This window comes from Brachionichthys hirsutus, chromosome 24 (genome assembly GCF_040956055.1).
Source record: "Brachionichthys hirsutus isolate HB-005 chromosome 24, CSIRO-AGI_Bhir_v1, whole genome shotgun sequence".
Classification (NCBI taxonomy): domain Eukaryota; kingdom Metazoa; phylum Chordata; class Actinopteri; order Lophiiformes; family Brachionichthyidae; genus Brachionichthys; species Brachionichthys hirsutus.
Genome location: NC_090920.1, coordinates 1,998,367 through 2,014,974, shown reverse-complemented (window position 1 = coordinate 2,014,974; position 16,608 = coordinate 1,998,367). Strand labels below are relative to the sequence as shown.

Here is a 16,608-nt window from a genome sequence, read left to right as displayed (position 1 = left end):
AATACAAGCTTTTGTTCATAAACTGTGATTAAAGTGAGATATTGCAGGAGGACCTCCGAGGCAAACTCGGAAATGGATGCCTTGATCTTCAAAGTTTGGAAAGTTTTGTCATGTTTTCCAACCCTCGTGTGTTTTTTCTTTTCTTTTTGTGTGCGTGTGTGTGGCTAGGCGGAATAAATAATGGCTGTAACAGCTAACACTGTTAGCGGCGCCGACTGACCGATAGCCTGCTGAAGGCTTAAGGCCAGGAAGGGTTCTGTCGAGAGGAAATGATCGCAAGAGTAGGACTCAGATAGGATACTTCTGATTTTAGACGCCACAGCGTAATGGGCTGGAGGTGAAGGAGAACAGTCAATCAAGCAGTGCTAATTCAATTATTAATTATTAAGTTACCAGATAGGAAAGGATTAGAAATGAGACAATAAGAGGGACAGTGAAGGTTAGACATTTTGGAGACAAGGTCAGAGAGACCAGACCTTGATGGTTTGGACATGTCCAGAGGAGAGACGGGGACTATACGGGTAGAAGGATGCTGAGGATGGAGCTGCCAGGGAACGGGGCTAGAGGTCGACCCAGTAGAAGATGGACGTAGTGAGGGAGGACATGAGAGTGGCTGGTGTTGGGGAGGACGATGCAAAGGACAGGGTGGAGTTCATAACGTTGCTTTGCTGTGGCGACTGTCCTGTCTTGTCCATTCCTTGAGGTTTTCATTAAGCAGCATGCTCAACTTGCCCCTCGCTCTGGATATTTTCCTCCCTCCATCTCCATTTGACTTTACAGATGTCCTTATTGCCCTATTAAGCAGATAAGGCAATTCCTCAAAGTTCTTCCCACGTCTTTGCCAAGCTAGCGTCACGATCATGTCAGAGCATAAAAACCACGTTCCGAGTGTTTAGAAAAACTTTTTACAATATATTCTTCCCCTTTTACTTGGAAATCAGCTTTTCCAAGCAGACAGGAGTCGAGCAGAAATAAAGCAAAGCGAAACAGCAGGCGCCCCCCCATGTGACTTGGAGCAAATGTAAAAACTACAAATATGAAAGGAGCGATCACTGCAGGTTTGGCCGTCACAGTATCACAGTTAAAGTAGAAATAAGAGATGAATTTCACATAGTTGATGGGAGATTTGAGAAGTTACATTATAATCCACCAACGATTTAATGATTGAACAGGTCTCTGTCTTTATTACTGGAAGTCCTGACTCAACCTCGCAGTCTTTTCCCCTCCCTCCAGAAGGTCATTCACCAAAGACTTCTTGACGTCTAACAGACTGTGTTTGTTCTCTCTCTGCTTCTCCATTTCAGCGAGTCTCACAAGAGTTTGGTTCATCCTCAGACCTTTAAACCACAAAGCAAAAAAACAAAGATAAAACATATTGTCCTCGTGAGTCTGACACCGCAGAGGTTGGCAGTGAGTTCGGGTCCCGTTAATCCATCTGGTTTCACACAGTTGTGGTCTACGTCATTGGGAGAACGTGGTACGTCCAATGCTGCATGCCAGTTGTGTGTCTCTTCGATGACAATCATAGCCTTCACGCTCTCAGTGAGTCGCGGTCTGTATCTACAGAACAGAAATGGACCGGATATAGGCAAGAGTGAAGGTGCGTGAGTCTTAGTTGGGTACGCTTGGTTCTGTTAGGTCCAGCTCCTCTTGATGTCGCTACAGTCTTCAGCGGATGGCACGGTATTTGGAAAGAGTTGGGGGGCGGCTCTGGTTGTAGCTGCACCCCTGCTGGGTGGGACAGTGGATCCGGAGAGGATGTCTAGTTTTGCTGAGGCCAGAGTCAAGCTGAGGAATGATCTAGACCACAGTGTTCCGTTGCCGGTAGGGTGGAGGTGGCAAGACTGTGCCAGATTTCAGGGAAAACTCAGACATGTACTCTGGGTTTTCAGCTACTGCTGGCCTTATGTGTCCATTTTGCTTATAGAAAAGCTTGGCGTTGGTAGAACCCCCCTGTGCACCATCAGGGGTTCCCTGGTTAGATGATTTTGGAGGCAAGCTGTGCTGCCAGTATTCTGGATTGTCAAAGGTCACCTTCAGCTTCTTCCCACTGAATTTACCTGATGTCAGTCCTCCATGTTTCAGCAAGCTCGAGGGATGAGCGGCAGTGTGGCTCTGGTAGGCCGGAAGGCCGCCATGCCCAATGGTGGCTGAAGTGGAAAGGGCACCTGATTGGGCCATAGTTCCTGTTTGGCTCTGGCTAGAGACTCCACCACCTGGGTTGCCAAGTTGTCCGGCAGGTTTGACGGCATGGTGGGCATGGAGGACGTGGGTCGGTGGGCCATGGTGGCAAGGCATGCCAGATGGAGAGGGCTGAGCTGTGGGGAGAGGGTAGTGGGTCAAGCTGGTCTGGATGGAAAGAGGGAGGTGGGAGACTGAAGGTGTGGCCGAGATTGAAGGCTGGGTCGGTAGGGGTAGGGGCAGGGGCAGGCCATTTCTCCTCAGGGCTTCCAGGCCCAGCTCAGCCGGGCTGTGGAAGGTGTTGAGGTAGAGGGGCTCATTGATGTACTCGTCCTCTCCTTTGGGCTGGCTGTTGGGTGTGCTGTGGTACCCTGGGTTATCCAAGGCGTGAATCTCGCCATTTTTTCGCCGTGACACAAACGGGTTTTCTTCAATGGGATTCAGATATTCTGCAGCACAGAAAAAAAAGGAGCAGGGAGGGTCGGAATGTGGAGGGCAAGAGAACAGGAATTTAAAAGAGAATAAGGCAGAAAAACAAAAGATTCTAGGAAATTAAATACAGAGAATCGAACCAGAGTAAGAGAAAAGATTGCTTGCTAATGAGGAGAGAAGATGGAGATGATAACGGCGATAATGGCATCCACTCAGGAGCAGACGGGCAACTTGCCAGCAATTCTTTGGCACCGGAAACTCCATCTGCCGGGGGTGAAAGTGCCAGCAAATGACCCCTCTTCACTTGATTCAAAGCACTACAACAGTGGGGTGCAAAACCTATTGATTGTGCCCACTCTTTCACTCCTTGACATTGTATCTGATGTATTTTGCTGCAGGGCTTTGTTATATTTTGAGCTGCTGAAAAATCAAAGACTGGAGTGCGAGAGAAGGGCGGATGGATTGAATTATGATCAAAGGCAAAGCATGGCTCCGTAGTTGCCGACAAAACGCCGTGGACGAAAACTCACGAGGAGCTTAAATCAACAAAGGCGATGGAATGAGCAGGAATAACGAGATTTGTGTTTCACTTTATCACCTGAAGAGCTCTTGTCCTTCATGGGCGTCATGTATCCATCCTCATCAGTGTTCCCTTTGGACCCCCTTTCCCCGAGGAAGATGGTGGGGTCGGTGCTGTACCTCTGGCCCCCGCTGTCCTCTGCCCCGGCTTGGCTCAGGCTCTTCTTATGCAGGCTTCCATTACAGCGCTGATCCTCCAGGGCAGGACCTCCCGTCACTTCCTGGTTCACACAGGCTTGAGCACCCGCCACGGATCCCTCCACCGGGCTCGAGCCACCGTCTCGATAGCCAAACTGGTTCTGAGGCAACGGGTGGTTTGTGGATAAAGAGAAGAAAAAAAAAGAGGCTTTTTTTGGGGATTGATTTTCTTTTGTTTAAACCACGCCGGAAACTTTCATGCATATTTGACTCTGTGCAGCTTCATTTTAATTGAAGAGCTGGAAAAACATGATTTAATAAAGCAAAGTAAAGATGTCTGCAGTTGAACCACAGCAAACACTCGGTGCAGCAAATAATAAAGCTCAAGTCGGCGTTTTTGAGCCACCTGAGGGAAAGGAAGTGAGACTTTTAACACATACAGTTGCCTATTAAAGGTATAATTCTCCAACAAAGTTCTGCCAAGGTAACCCATCATCCTTCGGGGACCACGAGGGGCAGCCAGGCAAAGCTACCGCTCAAACACCTTAGCCTTAAAAGAAGAACGAAAACCCCCACTGGAAAATACAAAACATGACATGGAAGTAAAGGCCTTGTTGTGGTGCTGTGTTGGTTTGCCTCGGGCAATTGAACCCAGGCCCACTTCTCCATGCTCCCTTCTACTAGTCGTACTACCACAGCAATTACAGGAAGCAGGAGATACAAAACACAAGAAAAAAGGAGATGTCCTGGGGTTATATATGTCCACCTACTCCCTCAGATTTCCCTCCATTGCAATCATCCTCTCCGTCCTCCAACCCTCTCCGCTCATCTCTCCTTCAAATCCAGTCCTTATCTGCTTCCCTTTTCAACCTTGAGCGTGAGAGCATAGATTAGCTACCCGTCTGTATTGCAGCGCGCCTGCAGGGGTGCTACCTGAATGCCGAACGCTCCGTGGCAAAGTCAGCCAGCCGGCGGGTTCTTAACAAAGAATTCCTTGTCTGCGCGTCGAGGCGCTTTCGACTGCATAATCAAGTTTCAATTCATGATAGGCGTGTTGGCCTCGAACACGCAGTACCGCGGCGGATGAATTAACTCGTGTGTTCTTTCGGAGGACCGAGGTGTTCATCGGGGGGAATAAAAATCCATCAGCAAATGGGTAGGTCACGAGGTTAAAAGGTGCACGAGACGTGAAGCTGCAGGCCATGTTGCAGAGCAAACATTTCAGCCTGCGCTCATTAGCCGACAGCTTGGGCTTTTTAAGATCGCGTCTGCTATTTGCTTATGGAGCTTTGAGTAATGAAACCTGGGTCCCGGGGCGAGAGGGCGGGGAAGCGCACATGGTTCACGCCACACATGATGGAGGTGAGCCATTAGCAGAGGAGAATAAGCAGCGAAGAGAGAAGTCAATATGTATAATAACTCCTTGTCACTTTTAAAGCACACATTTAGGAATCGCTTGAATGTGACCGCTTTAAAAAGTATAAATCGCGTCACTTCCGGCAGGCGTGCCCCTTACTCTATTGGAATCGACACGAGGCCTTGCCGCGTGGGGCGGTGGCGCCGTATTGAAGCCGCGAGGCACCAGGTATTCCTCGGCATCCATCAAGTCATCCAGGTCCTCTTCGTCCAGGAGGCTCTGGAAGAACTTGCTGTCATTGGGGCTGGGAAGCTTCATGCGGTCGTCGCCCTAAATGGTAAGCAGGAGGCGTCAATTCCGAGGCCGATTCATTTTAAAGGGTGCCATCGACGGGGGGGGGGGGGGATGGTATCTTTGGGTAAACCCACCTGGATGACCAGGTACCGCTGCGGGTCACGGGCCATCCTGCAGAACTCAGCAGCCAGCTCCTTGAACTTCGGCCTGCTGTCGGCATCAATCATCCAGCCTGGGCAGCAGCAGCAGCAGAAGAAGAAGAAGAAGGCGGTGAGAGGAACAGATAGATGGATGAAGGATAAAACTCTATCCCATATCCCCTTCCACTCACACAGTGTGTAAACTACATTACCCAAATATATGCACCACATGCATGCATAACGAATTCAAAAGGCGCCGCTGAAGGTTGCTTCCTGTGGAAATGCAGAGAACGGCACCCTCGTTCTGAATTCAGCTTTCATTAAAGCAGAGTTCACTGAATGAGCAAGTGATGCGTGCCTTGCTCGAGGGGCAGCTCAGGGGTAATTATTAAGGTAGAGAGAGCGTTTTTTTTAATTACAATTAGCAGGATGCTTTTATTCCTGAGGCTGCTTTGAAACGCAAGCCCCTGCAGGTGAAGCAAGGCGCCAAAATATAATTTCTTAATTTCACTTTATTTAAGATTATGAGCACTAATCGTTGCCGTTGAGCGTCTCCTCTCGATGAAACCTCCTCGTTGTTTGCTGCTCTCCTCAAATAAACCCTGACCCTCTGTGTCGTCATTTCATCTGCTCCATCTTCCTTCACTTCATTTAATTTCTACCCCCCTCCCCCCGCCCCCGCCCTCGCCCCACGCAGACACTCCACCTAATTGAGATGCAATTATTCCGGCAATCAAACTCTACTCCATCTTTATTGAAGTGCAGTCGAGGCGGAGTGAATGCGCAGTTTGACGTTGAACCAAATCACAAACAGCGGCTTTCAGTCATGTAATTAGAATTAATGCGGCCCATTGCTGTGCCCCCCCCCCCCCGAGGTTTTAGATGGGGCGGGGCCTAACCCTCCTGCCGGTATGACGGAGTACTTGCAAGCGCCTTAGTAATGCTTGCAAGACGCCACATACGGTGCATGTTTTACTACTGCTGTGACAATTTGAACATTAGGAAATAGAACTTTCTGTATTTTACAGATGAGATAGCGACTGACTTTTTTTTTTTGTCCGCCCCTGTTTTAACCAGTAAAATATATTCACCCCCCCCCCAAGGTGCAAACTCACACATCAATTGAGGCTAAAGGGACTTTTATGGTTTATTCCTCTGCGGTCAAAACCCACTGGCAGTTTTTCATTTGGAAAACGATGGTTTCCATGAAATTAACATTTTTGTCATGGGGATACGTTTGATATCGAGCTCCAAGGTAAATCACATTGTTCCCTTTCAACAGATTTGGCATTTTAAGCACTCTGCTCTTGTTCCCATCCAGAGTGAGTCACAATAGCAGAATGAGTTTGAATCCACAGCGCTACAAGAAGCCAATAATAGGAGGTTCATTGATACTGCAGAGATAATATTTGCACACTGGAAAAAAAAAAGACTTGGGAACTTCAAAGGCAAGCTAAAAAATAGTTTGGACTTTATGAGTTTTTCAGCCCCAGAAGACCAGAAAGTCTAGTTTAGGTGGTGTGAGGAAAACTAACTGCCAAATCTCACCGCAAAGTCTGGCACAGATGTTTAGACCATGACCTGAGAATATGGGAAGGCGGATCTCTCACCAGTACCAGAACCAGTGTTCTGGATCCAGCCAGGGTACGAGTGCAAGAAAGACACGAATGCATTCTATTTAGAGAATGCAGGTTTTTGGATCTGGATAAAGGACCGTATTTTTTCCTTTACTTTCCTGCCAAGATTTAGACAGGTACCGCAGCATTGCAGGTTTGTTGAATATGAGGCTAAAGCCATGTGATCCTCACCTCACATCCCTAAAGCTCCACCCAACCACCCCTCAGGAGGAAGCTCATTTCAGCCACTTGAATCCAAAACCTGAATTCCTGGTTTGTTGGACTCATCCGCCTCCACCTCCCTTCAAAATGTCTTGTTCTTGACTGAATCTACTTAAGGGTGTTTAGGTTTTACAGTCATCTAATAAAATGCTTCCTCACATTTCACCATGACCATGTAGACGTCTATGGTGCAGATGGGCGGCTGGGGCAGGCGCTCCCCTTTCTCCAGGATGTCAGGGATTTCCCTCGTGGGAATGCCATCGTAGGGTTTCCCTCCGAATGTCATGAGCTCCCAGATAGTCACTCCTGGAGATGCAAGGGAGGGTATGGAAGGAGAAAAAAAAAAGGTAAGCAAAACAGATAAGGTGGTAAAAACATGCAACCAAAAAGAGTGGAAGCACCCCACCGTAGCTCCAGACGTCGCTCTGATGGGTGAACTTCCTGTAGTGGATGCACTCCAGAGCCATCCATTTAACGGGCATCTGTGGAGACGGCGACACATGAAGACGGGGATTATTCATGTTCAACAGTTGGCCTGCAGGTTCAGAGGAGGCATTCGGTGAAATAGTACAGTAGCAAACGGGGCCTTTGACATTCCAGACAAGGACAATGACAAACTGCGAGTACAGAGAGAGAGAGAGAGGGGGGGGGGGGGGTGTAAAAATAGAGCCCACTGAACAAGACAAGTATCCAGCCAGCCACACACTCCTGCTCTCCGGGGGGGGGAAATAAGCAGGAAGAAGGGAAATGAAAGGCTGCAGATTGGAAACGCATCACCTTCACTTTCATCTCTGTTGATTTATCTCCCACGCTGTCTCTATTTTTTTTTTTACACCACACATGTAGATCTGCTGACAACAGCCCCCATTTATCATGGCGTCAGTGAATACTGACACGGAGCTAATTGCTCCGTGTCGGTATTCACCCCCCCCCCCCCTAATTTGCCCACAGATTGAAGCTCGAGCATCGACTTAAGAGCAGCTTCCAGGACTACAGGTGAATAGATGCAGGAATGAGCAAGCCAATTTACAATAACAATAACAAAGGGAGCTGATCAGGACGGTCTTTATCGTCGGGCTCCTGATTGGTCGGGGTCCCGAAACACTACAGACTGATTGAAAGCGTGGAGTTCTTCCTGGAAACACAGTCTGCGATGTTTCCTGTTTAAATACAAGCAGACAAACTTTGTGTTATATATGTGTTTTTCCAGGTCTGTTTGTGTTAATGACCCCAATTCACATTGAAAGAAGTACGTAGCTCATTCCGACATTTTTGTTTGCTCCAAAAGCAAACGATGCATCGTCACACAGATCTGGTCAAACGGAGAGAATACAGCGCAGTTATTCTGTTCCCCCTCCTTTTATGAACGCCATCATCACCTCGGCTCTGTTCAGAAACAGTCAGCCTTGTGATTTAGTCGTCACCATTTGCATATTTTTCCCGTTTCTGCGGCCGAGCAGTGATTTGATTTGAGGTCATAAACACACAATGTTCCCCAGGTTTTAAAAGTAAATCCCCGTTTCACTTTTGTATAGTTGTCAAACAAAATAAATATTACAAAAGCGTGAGTTTTTCTTTTTTGATCAGGTGAAAAACAGTTTTTAAAATGTTTTTTATTAATTCGGCTTAGTTTGGACACATCATAATGGTAAACCAATACATCTTAGTATTTTCTTCATTTAAAATGTAACATTTAAGGGTTTATTCTCAGACAAAATGCAGACAAGGAATTGCCTGGGATCTTGACATCCGTGTGAGCGTATGACTCATACCCTTTATTTACTACTTTTGTTGTGTTGCCATGTTTGTTTCGGTGCTCTCGCCTCCACTTACACCAACCTTGCCGCCGTCTGCGTTGTACTCCTTCTCGTCCGCGTCCAACAGCCTCGCCAGTCCGAAATCGGTGATTTTGATGTGATTAGGCGACTTCACCAAAACGTTCCGGGCTGCCAGGTCCCTGTGGACCAGCCTCCTCTCCTCCAGGTACATCATTCCCTGATAGAAAGGGGGGGGGGGGGGAAGGCAGAGAGAGAGAGAGAAAGGTGAGAGATGGCTTCCTCACACAGACATTTATCTTTTTATATTCCATGATCGGAGCAGTCTGAGACTGTCGATGCGGTAAATGTCAGCACTAACATAAAATTATTGTCATAACTGTCATCATCATTAACCCGACTCCCACTCAGACGTTTCGATTCCATCTCTAATCGTTGCCGTAGCTCACATGTGCGACTGGAGGAGACGGGGGAATCCGAGGCGGCTTTTAAAGCATCGCAGGCGTGCCAGGGAGTTTGAGATCGCATCTCTGCCCTCCGTAATGGGAGGAGCTATCAAGATGGCAGGACGAGAACAGTGGACGTCCATCCAAGTGGTTCGTGTGAACCACACGTGTGCACGAATTACTCAACACACTCACTCGTCTGCAGACACACAATCCCACTTCAGGCTCGTCTTCGCGCCGGCATGGCGTCGAGACACTCGCTCCCTCCCGACTCAGCGTGGTCGAGGCTGAACCAAACAGTCAGGCGAGCCAGGCAAGACCGGACCAATTGAAGTGGAAGCTAAATAAGTGGACGCCACTTTGCAGGCAAATCAATGAAACAACTTGGCCAGGAGGGGGGGCAGTTATTGTACTCGCAGACAATATGAAATCTCAACCGAGGATCACGCGTCCGCTGGCGCGAGAGAATCACAGCCCAGATGAAACCCTTAGAACACTTATATACTTGTGTGTGCGTTTGTTCTCCACACATCCAAGCACGGTGTGCTGGAAACGCTCGCCGTGTCGAGCCCCCCCCCCCCCCCCCCCCGTCCCAGACGACCGTGTGAGGATAAATCGATGCAGTCGACGTCGCCGGCTGAGCCCCCCCATCCATCATCGGGAGGCCGCGTGGAGACGGATGCGTGGACACACACTTACACACACATCCTGCCGGAGACCACCCGTGAGCAGGAGTAAGACGTATCTCACAGGGTGGACCTGGTGTCTCCTGAGATGTCTCTACCTGCCAGTCTCTTGCTTTTACCGACTTGTTAGGGACCCTTCCTGCTTCCCTATGCTGTGGTCCTCCTCCGTTCTCTTACCGTGTGTGCATTGAAAGCAGATTACTTCTAGGAGGTTCATGCAGCCAATCAATAACAATGCTGATTACAATAAGCCCCGGGACGGCCAGGCCGCGCAATATTTATCCCCGATGTCGACGTCGAGAGGAATTAGGAATCAATGGCCCACACAGTCCATTAATACGCTTCGACTTAAAGTGACAGGGCAATGAGGGGAGGCCATCGCGGTGACGGGGGGGGGGGGGGGGGGGGGGGATGTTCGGCAGCTCAAGGAGCCAATTAATTTTCAGCCACTCCGGGTGGTAAACACCGGCGTCCCAGCGAAGGACAGGTCGACAGGGTCCCGCTGATTGTGTCGCCTAAACATTGCTCAAGTGTTTCGATCCCTGGAGACCTGAGGTCCTTAAAACGGAAGTGGAATTGGATAAATTGCGATTACAAAACTGTTACGTGGGCAAGGGAAGTAATTCAACTTGGTGTCTCCAATCCATTGGATCCCAGCTACCCTGATTGGTCGAAGGGGGCGTTTTATTCCTGTGCGTCGGTCGTCCATTGAGTTATAGACAAGGTGATTAAGTTGCTGAGTGCAGCAACACCTGCCGGCTGCCCGAAAACCAAAATCACATTGTCCCTTTCCTCTGTCTTTATTTTTCCAGGATGGGAGTGAAGCCATTAGGATGAAGAGCTAACTCCGCTCGGAACTTTCCACCGCTGCGCCCAAAGGTTCTGTTTCCAGCCGACCTTTAGAAGAAAGATCATGCATGTGCTCATTTACCAAACGCAAGGACAAGCACAGAAGCACTTAAAGCTAACACAAAAGGCCCCAGAAAGCCTTTTCCTGCCTCTGAAAGCAAACAGAAAGCTTCGTCCGCTACATGCTACATCAGAGAATCAAGGTCAAGAACCCACCGGCGCCGCTGCACCCCCAAATTAAACATGGGGCATCTTTTAAGCCCTCAGACTTTTTAACGGCCGGTTAGCCGAGACATTTGCAAGGAAAGATCACCGGGACCGATTCTCTTCTGGTTTGGAGGAGATTTCACATTCATATTTCTATAATTGTGTGAAGTTAAAAAGAGATCCAGCAAGGTGAGACCAGAGCACAACATAACAAGTCTATTTATTGATTGATCAACTCCCTCCAAGATGTCGATCATCTGAACTAAAGTAGAGGTTGCTTTTAAAACTCCGAGACAGAATAACATCTGATTTTTAAGTCCACCGCAGGTCCTTTTTCATCTCAGTCCTAAATTGTTTACGGAGGCTAAAAGTTCTCTGGAGCATGCGTCAGACCGGGTCAGCGCCGGTCGGCGACCCATCAGCACCTTCTCTCGGACAGGATGAAAAGACGACTAAAGATCCGAGCGTAATGGAAGAAAACAAGTGGATGAAACCGAGCATGAGAAAGAGAGGAGCGGTGAGCAGGGAGCGACGCACCTCAGCGGGAGAGGAAGGAGCTGCTGATGGGTATGCAGGGGAGCAGGAGGAAAGGAAGCAGGAGAGAGGAGAGAGATGATGGAGCACACAGCAGGTAATCATCTAGATTTGTCTAACATAATGTTTAAATATCTTATTGTGTTTTTTTTTTTGTATTTATAGTCAGGAAGAAGGAAGAAGTGAGCTTTCATGGGTTTATATTTCGTAAAAAAAAAAAAAAAGATGCGGTGCCTGTTACCGCGGAGAGAGCGATAAGAGCGCTGCATGTGGCGCACCCAAAAGGGTGAGGAGGCAGCGACAATGTGGGCAATATGGGCCCCGTCTGCGCCGGCGGGAACTGGGACCAGCGCGATAAGAAGAGCGCACAATGGCTCAGCTCAGGTGGCGCGCAGGTGGTCGTCCGTCACGCGCCACGTGTTGCGTGCCAGATTAAGGAGAAGCGTTCCCACAGAGCTGCCAGTCTCCAAAGAGGCGAGGAATAGGAGGAAGGATGAGCCAACAGCCACGCGCGCCTCTCCTCCATCATCTGCGTAAAGTCCGAGTCGCCGCGTCACCGGAGGATTTGGATGCTTAGTGAATGACACTCCCCCACCCCCCCCCGAGGAGAGGGAACCAAAATGTAAAATAATCGAAGCTCTATCGCCATGATCTGCCTCCGCCCACGCGGGATGGGAAGCTCCCTCCAAAATGTCAGGCAATAAAAGGCCGCTGTGGCTAATTTACATGTGCAAATGTCAATAATTTGCACAGCAGAATCAGGCAGGGAGGGGTGGGGGGGGGGTGAGGATGCTCCTGTTTCTCAAGAGATGAACTCCTCTGCACCGGGGTTTGTTGTTCGGTAATGACGGGTTCCATCAACACATGAGCAACCTGAACAGGTGAACCAAACTGAGGGGGGGGGGGGAGGCGAAGAGAGAGGGAGCCACTCAGCCCCTCAATGCCTCTAATTTTCTGCTACTCGGAGAAGCTACCATTTTTAATCACAGGCCATAATTATCGTGTCTCCTGGTCTGAGCTGCCCATTGGCTACTTGTGACGTGGGAAGAGGACGGTGACATTTACAGGCGCGGCGCCGTTGTCAGGAGGCCGATCGGAGGAAATTCGGAAGAGTCGAGCCGGTTTTGGAGCTGCAAGAGAATCCCAGTGAAATGCCGGCATACCTGTGTCTAATGAGCCTCGGGCTCCGGGCCTCATGGGATGATGGATGAGCGTGGAGAGAGGTGACCGATCCAATCAGACTTTCCCCGCACAGTCGATCTGGCAGTCAGATCCCCCCCCCCCCCGCCCATTATGCATCCTTGAGCACTGCTGATCCTCACAGATAATTAGAACAACCCAGGAGGCTCACGGGCAACACCTCTGCCTCCACGCAGGTTTCCCCCTTTCCGTAGCATCACCAGCTTTTCCCCACGGCCCGCAAACGTAACCCCCACGACGCAGTGAGAACGCAGCGACGGCAAATATCAAGTTCTAACTTGACCAGAAGGGTCCTAAAGCTGAATTTCTGCAGTGAAAGTCCGGCGCCGACGTCCTCTGCCTCCCATCAGACGAGTTCGGTGTCAAATACGCCGAGGTGAAAAGAGCGTTCGCTCATCAGCTGTTAATAGGAGTCTAAGTGGTTGACAGGAGTCACTTCATAATCGTAATTGCCTGCAGAGAAGTAAACGCTCATGGTTAATTGTTCCGCAGCACTGATTTGCATCAGCGGATGCAATCAGGAGGAGGAGGGGCTTAAACCTTACATATAAAAGGCAAGAGCACAGGAAGGGAAGTGTTTCCGGTGTCCCTTGGTGGGAAATAATAATAAAGGATCCCGGCAAGGGGGAGGGAGGGAGGAAGGAAGGAGACAGGTGGGGGGGTGCTGAGGCTCAGCTAATGAGTACGGCGGAGATGTGGTTGCTCAGCACATGGTGCCGTTCACAGGGAGGTCGAATGGCACAGAGGGCTCCGCGCTAAGCTCGGCCAGATTGGATCTCCTGCCATCGGGCGGTGGCGTCTCTGGGGAGCCACGGCGGGACGCAAACTAAAACGCACTCCGGCGCAACGCAGGGCGTGCACAAAGATCAGGAGTCAAACTGAAAAGTCCGGAGATTTTACTTTTCCTTTCCCTGACTAAGCAGTGGAGGGAGACGTCTGCTGATTTGTCCAGAAATATAAGTGTGTGTGTGTGTTTCATGGAAGTGTGTGAAGGCGCCAGGCGCTTTTACTTGACTTGGTTTTCCAAATGCATAGCTGGAAGCGTGCGCTGCCTGCGCAAACACGCCTCCATGCATATTTAACCATGGATGTAGGACAGCACCGGGCTCGCCGGGGAGGAATTATTTAAGGTCAACGTTGAGCTCCATCGTTAGCTCTGTCAATCTGTCAAGCGCCGTCCGGAGATGCCCGGGCGGCTCCACCTGGAATCTTCCTGCAGGGCATGTTGTGCTTATGTCAGTCCAGGAGTTCGCCAGCGGGTATATGTTTATATGGATCTCGCTGCTCCCTCGCTGGCCCGGATACCAGCCTCCATCCACCTGTCACCGCGCTGACGTCCTCCCTCTCCTGCACCCACCGAAAACCAATCCTGACTGGCGCTCGACTCGGGGCCGCGGTGCCAGAGCCAATCATCTCCACCCGCGGGACAGCGACTCGTCGAATGGATTCTCCTTTCATTATACACCGAGCTCGAAGACAGAGGAGGAGAAAGCGAGGGGAGCCAAATTAAAAGACTCCCCCTGCCCCGCATTCACTCCGCTCCAATCCCATATTTAATTCAATGATTGATTTGTTCATTAAAATACATCCCAAACATAATGATTCCATTAATAATCTAAAATCAAATGAAAATATAGTCTGTGTGTGTGAGAGAGTGAGAGAGAGAGAGCAAGAAGGTGGGAGTGGGTGAGTGATAAAGAGAAGGATACAAGAGAGAACGAAGGCGAGCAAGAGGCCATTTCTCCTGTCCTGATATTTCAGATGCATTCAGACACCAAAGGAAATGTGGCCCGGAGGTTTGACCTCAGTTAACTTCAGCACAAGGAAGGTATAGAAGAGACAGATGCAGAAATAGAAAAGAGGAAAGGATACAGTTAAAGGTAAAAGAAGGTAAAGGAAATTAGGTACGGAAAGACGGGATGCGAAAGAGGAGGAAGTAAAACAGAAAGAAAGGAAGAGACATGAAATCGATGGGAGGAACAGGAAAGTAAAGTCGGAAACGGGCATGAAAGGAAAGAAAAGACAAGGAAATAAAACAAAAAGGAAATGACATGGAGGAGGAAATGCAGAGCAATGAAAAGGAAGAAGGGGAAAGAGGAGAGAGAGGAGAGAGAGGGAAAGAAAGAAATGTTTCAGACTATTACATTTAAAGACAGTCACACAGATGTAGAGCCTGAGTGCGTGTGTGTGTGTGTGTGTGTGCGTGTGTGCGTGTGAGAGTGTGTGTGCGTGTGAGAGTGTGAGTGGGACAGCCCTGAGTGTGGCTGGAGATTAATGGGGGCCATTATCTCAATGCCCAAAACACTCAGTGATGAAGAGTCACTGCCTGACGGCGGGCCTCGGCCAATCAATTTGCAGCACAGCGGTCACCTGCCCGGGTCAGAACCCACATATATACGGCCGGGCTTTGGGTTTGGGAGGCAACGGTACGCTAGCACACTTCAGCTATCATTTAGCGAATTCTAAAACTGCATCCTTTATTTTTTTACAGCTATATTTATGACTAACGGTGTTTTAGTGTTGACTATTAAGGGTTAGTCTATCACAAGTGACTCGGATAAGAAGATTGGGATTAATTTCATAAAGTAAATGTAAATGTAATCCCAATGTGAGTCTCTGAGCAATTTATTTGGCTCACACATCCACCCCAAAGTGATGGGGGTGGAGTCTAACGGACAACACGGGACGCACGGGTCATTCGAAGGCCAACAGGAACGTAGGAAAGCGGCAACTTGTCGATTCGCTCAACCACTACCATGAAAGGACATTTCCAGCCTATTTTTCCCCAATCAGTCAATCCGCCATCTTCCTCCGCGCTCGACGCGCCCTTGAAGACCCTAACCCTAACCCCCCCCCCCTCTGTCTAAAGGCCTATCAGGATGATCAGTAGCAGCAGTAAATCATCCTTTTGTCAGGCTCTCTTGTTCCACCGGCACATCCCCCCCCCCCCCCCAGCGCTGACGTTGTAGCAGATTGTCTGCCTGCAAAGCATGTAAAAGTAAAAAGGAGCGCTCCCGCGGCCAAACCCGGAGTTATAACCCGGAGAAGTCAAACCTCACCCGGCAGTCGCACCGTGAATCCGTCTGGCTGTGTCAACTTCATTTGCAAAGAAAACACACATCTTTCCTTGGGTAAGCAAAAAAAAAAAAAAGAAAGAAAAACACACCTCCCCACACCGTATGTCAAGCCCGACTGCTGTGTCTGCAACTCCGGGTTTATTTTGGTAGCAGAAGAAATTCTTATTGCCTTGTTAATTTCTTGTCCCGTCACTCATTTCCTGCAGGAATAAATGCATCGGCGTGCTTCCTGCACAGAGTTTCGAGGCTGCTTAACAACGCCCGACGCTTCATTCGTGTCGTTGTGAAGACTTGCGAGACGGAGAAGCGTGCCAAGCGGCGAGGATAATTAGGATCAACGGGGGCAAATTGGAAAAGACTTCAATTGACTCCAACGGGAGCAGTTTGCTGGATGTGACAGCCTTCAAAGAGCAGCGGCTCTTCTGGAAGCCTTTATGAATACTCGCAAACATTTAACAGATCCTTTCACAACGCCGTTAAACCCCGGACCGACTTTCCGCCCTCGACCCGACCGGAGCGGCTTACCTTGGCGATCTGGACACACCAGTTGAGCAGCAGCTGCGACCCGATGTTGTCCTTGTGCTCGTGGACGTAGTCGAGGAGGCAACCGTGGGGCATGAGCTGGGTGACCAGCTGGATGGTGGGGCTCAGGCACACGCCCAGCAGACGAACGAGGTGGGGGTGCTCCACGCTGGCCATGATCAGGGCCTCCTGGGCGAGAGGGGGGGGGGAAGGAGCACACAGAGGGACTATAGATTGTTGTATTTCATAGATGGGAGACCAGAGGTACCCCCAGTCAGTGCCAAACGAAAAACAGATTCGATATTGGGTACTCGATTCACGGCTCGAGATGCGACACGGCTCGAGATGCGACA

The 16,608-nt window shown here is 49.5% G+C and overlaps 1 protein-coding gene across 1 annotated transcript in view; it reads right to left on the bottom strand.

Annotated features, from left to right (window-relative positions):
- Positions 1-1,800: 1,800 nt before the first annotated feature.
- LOC137912263 (receptor tyrosine-protein kinase erbB-4-like) overlaps positions 1,801-16,608 on the bottom strand; it is a 119,363-nt gene continuing 104,555 nt past the window's right edge. The window contains exons 20-27 of the mRNA XM_068756613.1: positions 16,259-16,444; positions 8,799-8,954; positions 7,366-7,441; positions 7,119-7,265; positions 5,116-5,213; positions 4,847-5,017; positions 3,212-3,491; positions 1,801-2,630 (exon numbers count right to left, since the gene is read on the bottom strand). Coding sequence (XP_068612714.1) covers positions 1,801-2,630; positions 3,212-3,491; positions 4,847-5,017; positions 5,116-5,213; positions 7,119-7,265; positions 7,366-7,441; positions 8,799-8,954; positions 16,259-16,444 — 1,944 coding nt within the window. The remainder of the gene's footprint in view (positions 2,631-3,211; positions 3,492-4,846; positions 5,018-5,115; positions 5,214-7,118; positions 7,266-7,365; positions 7,442-8,798; positions 8,955-16,258; positions 16,445-16,608) is intronic.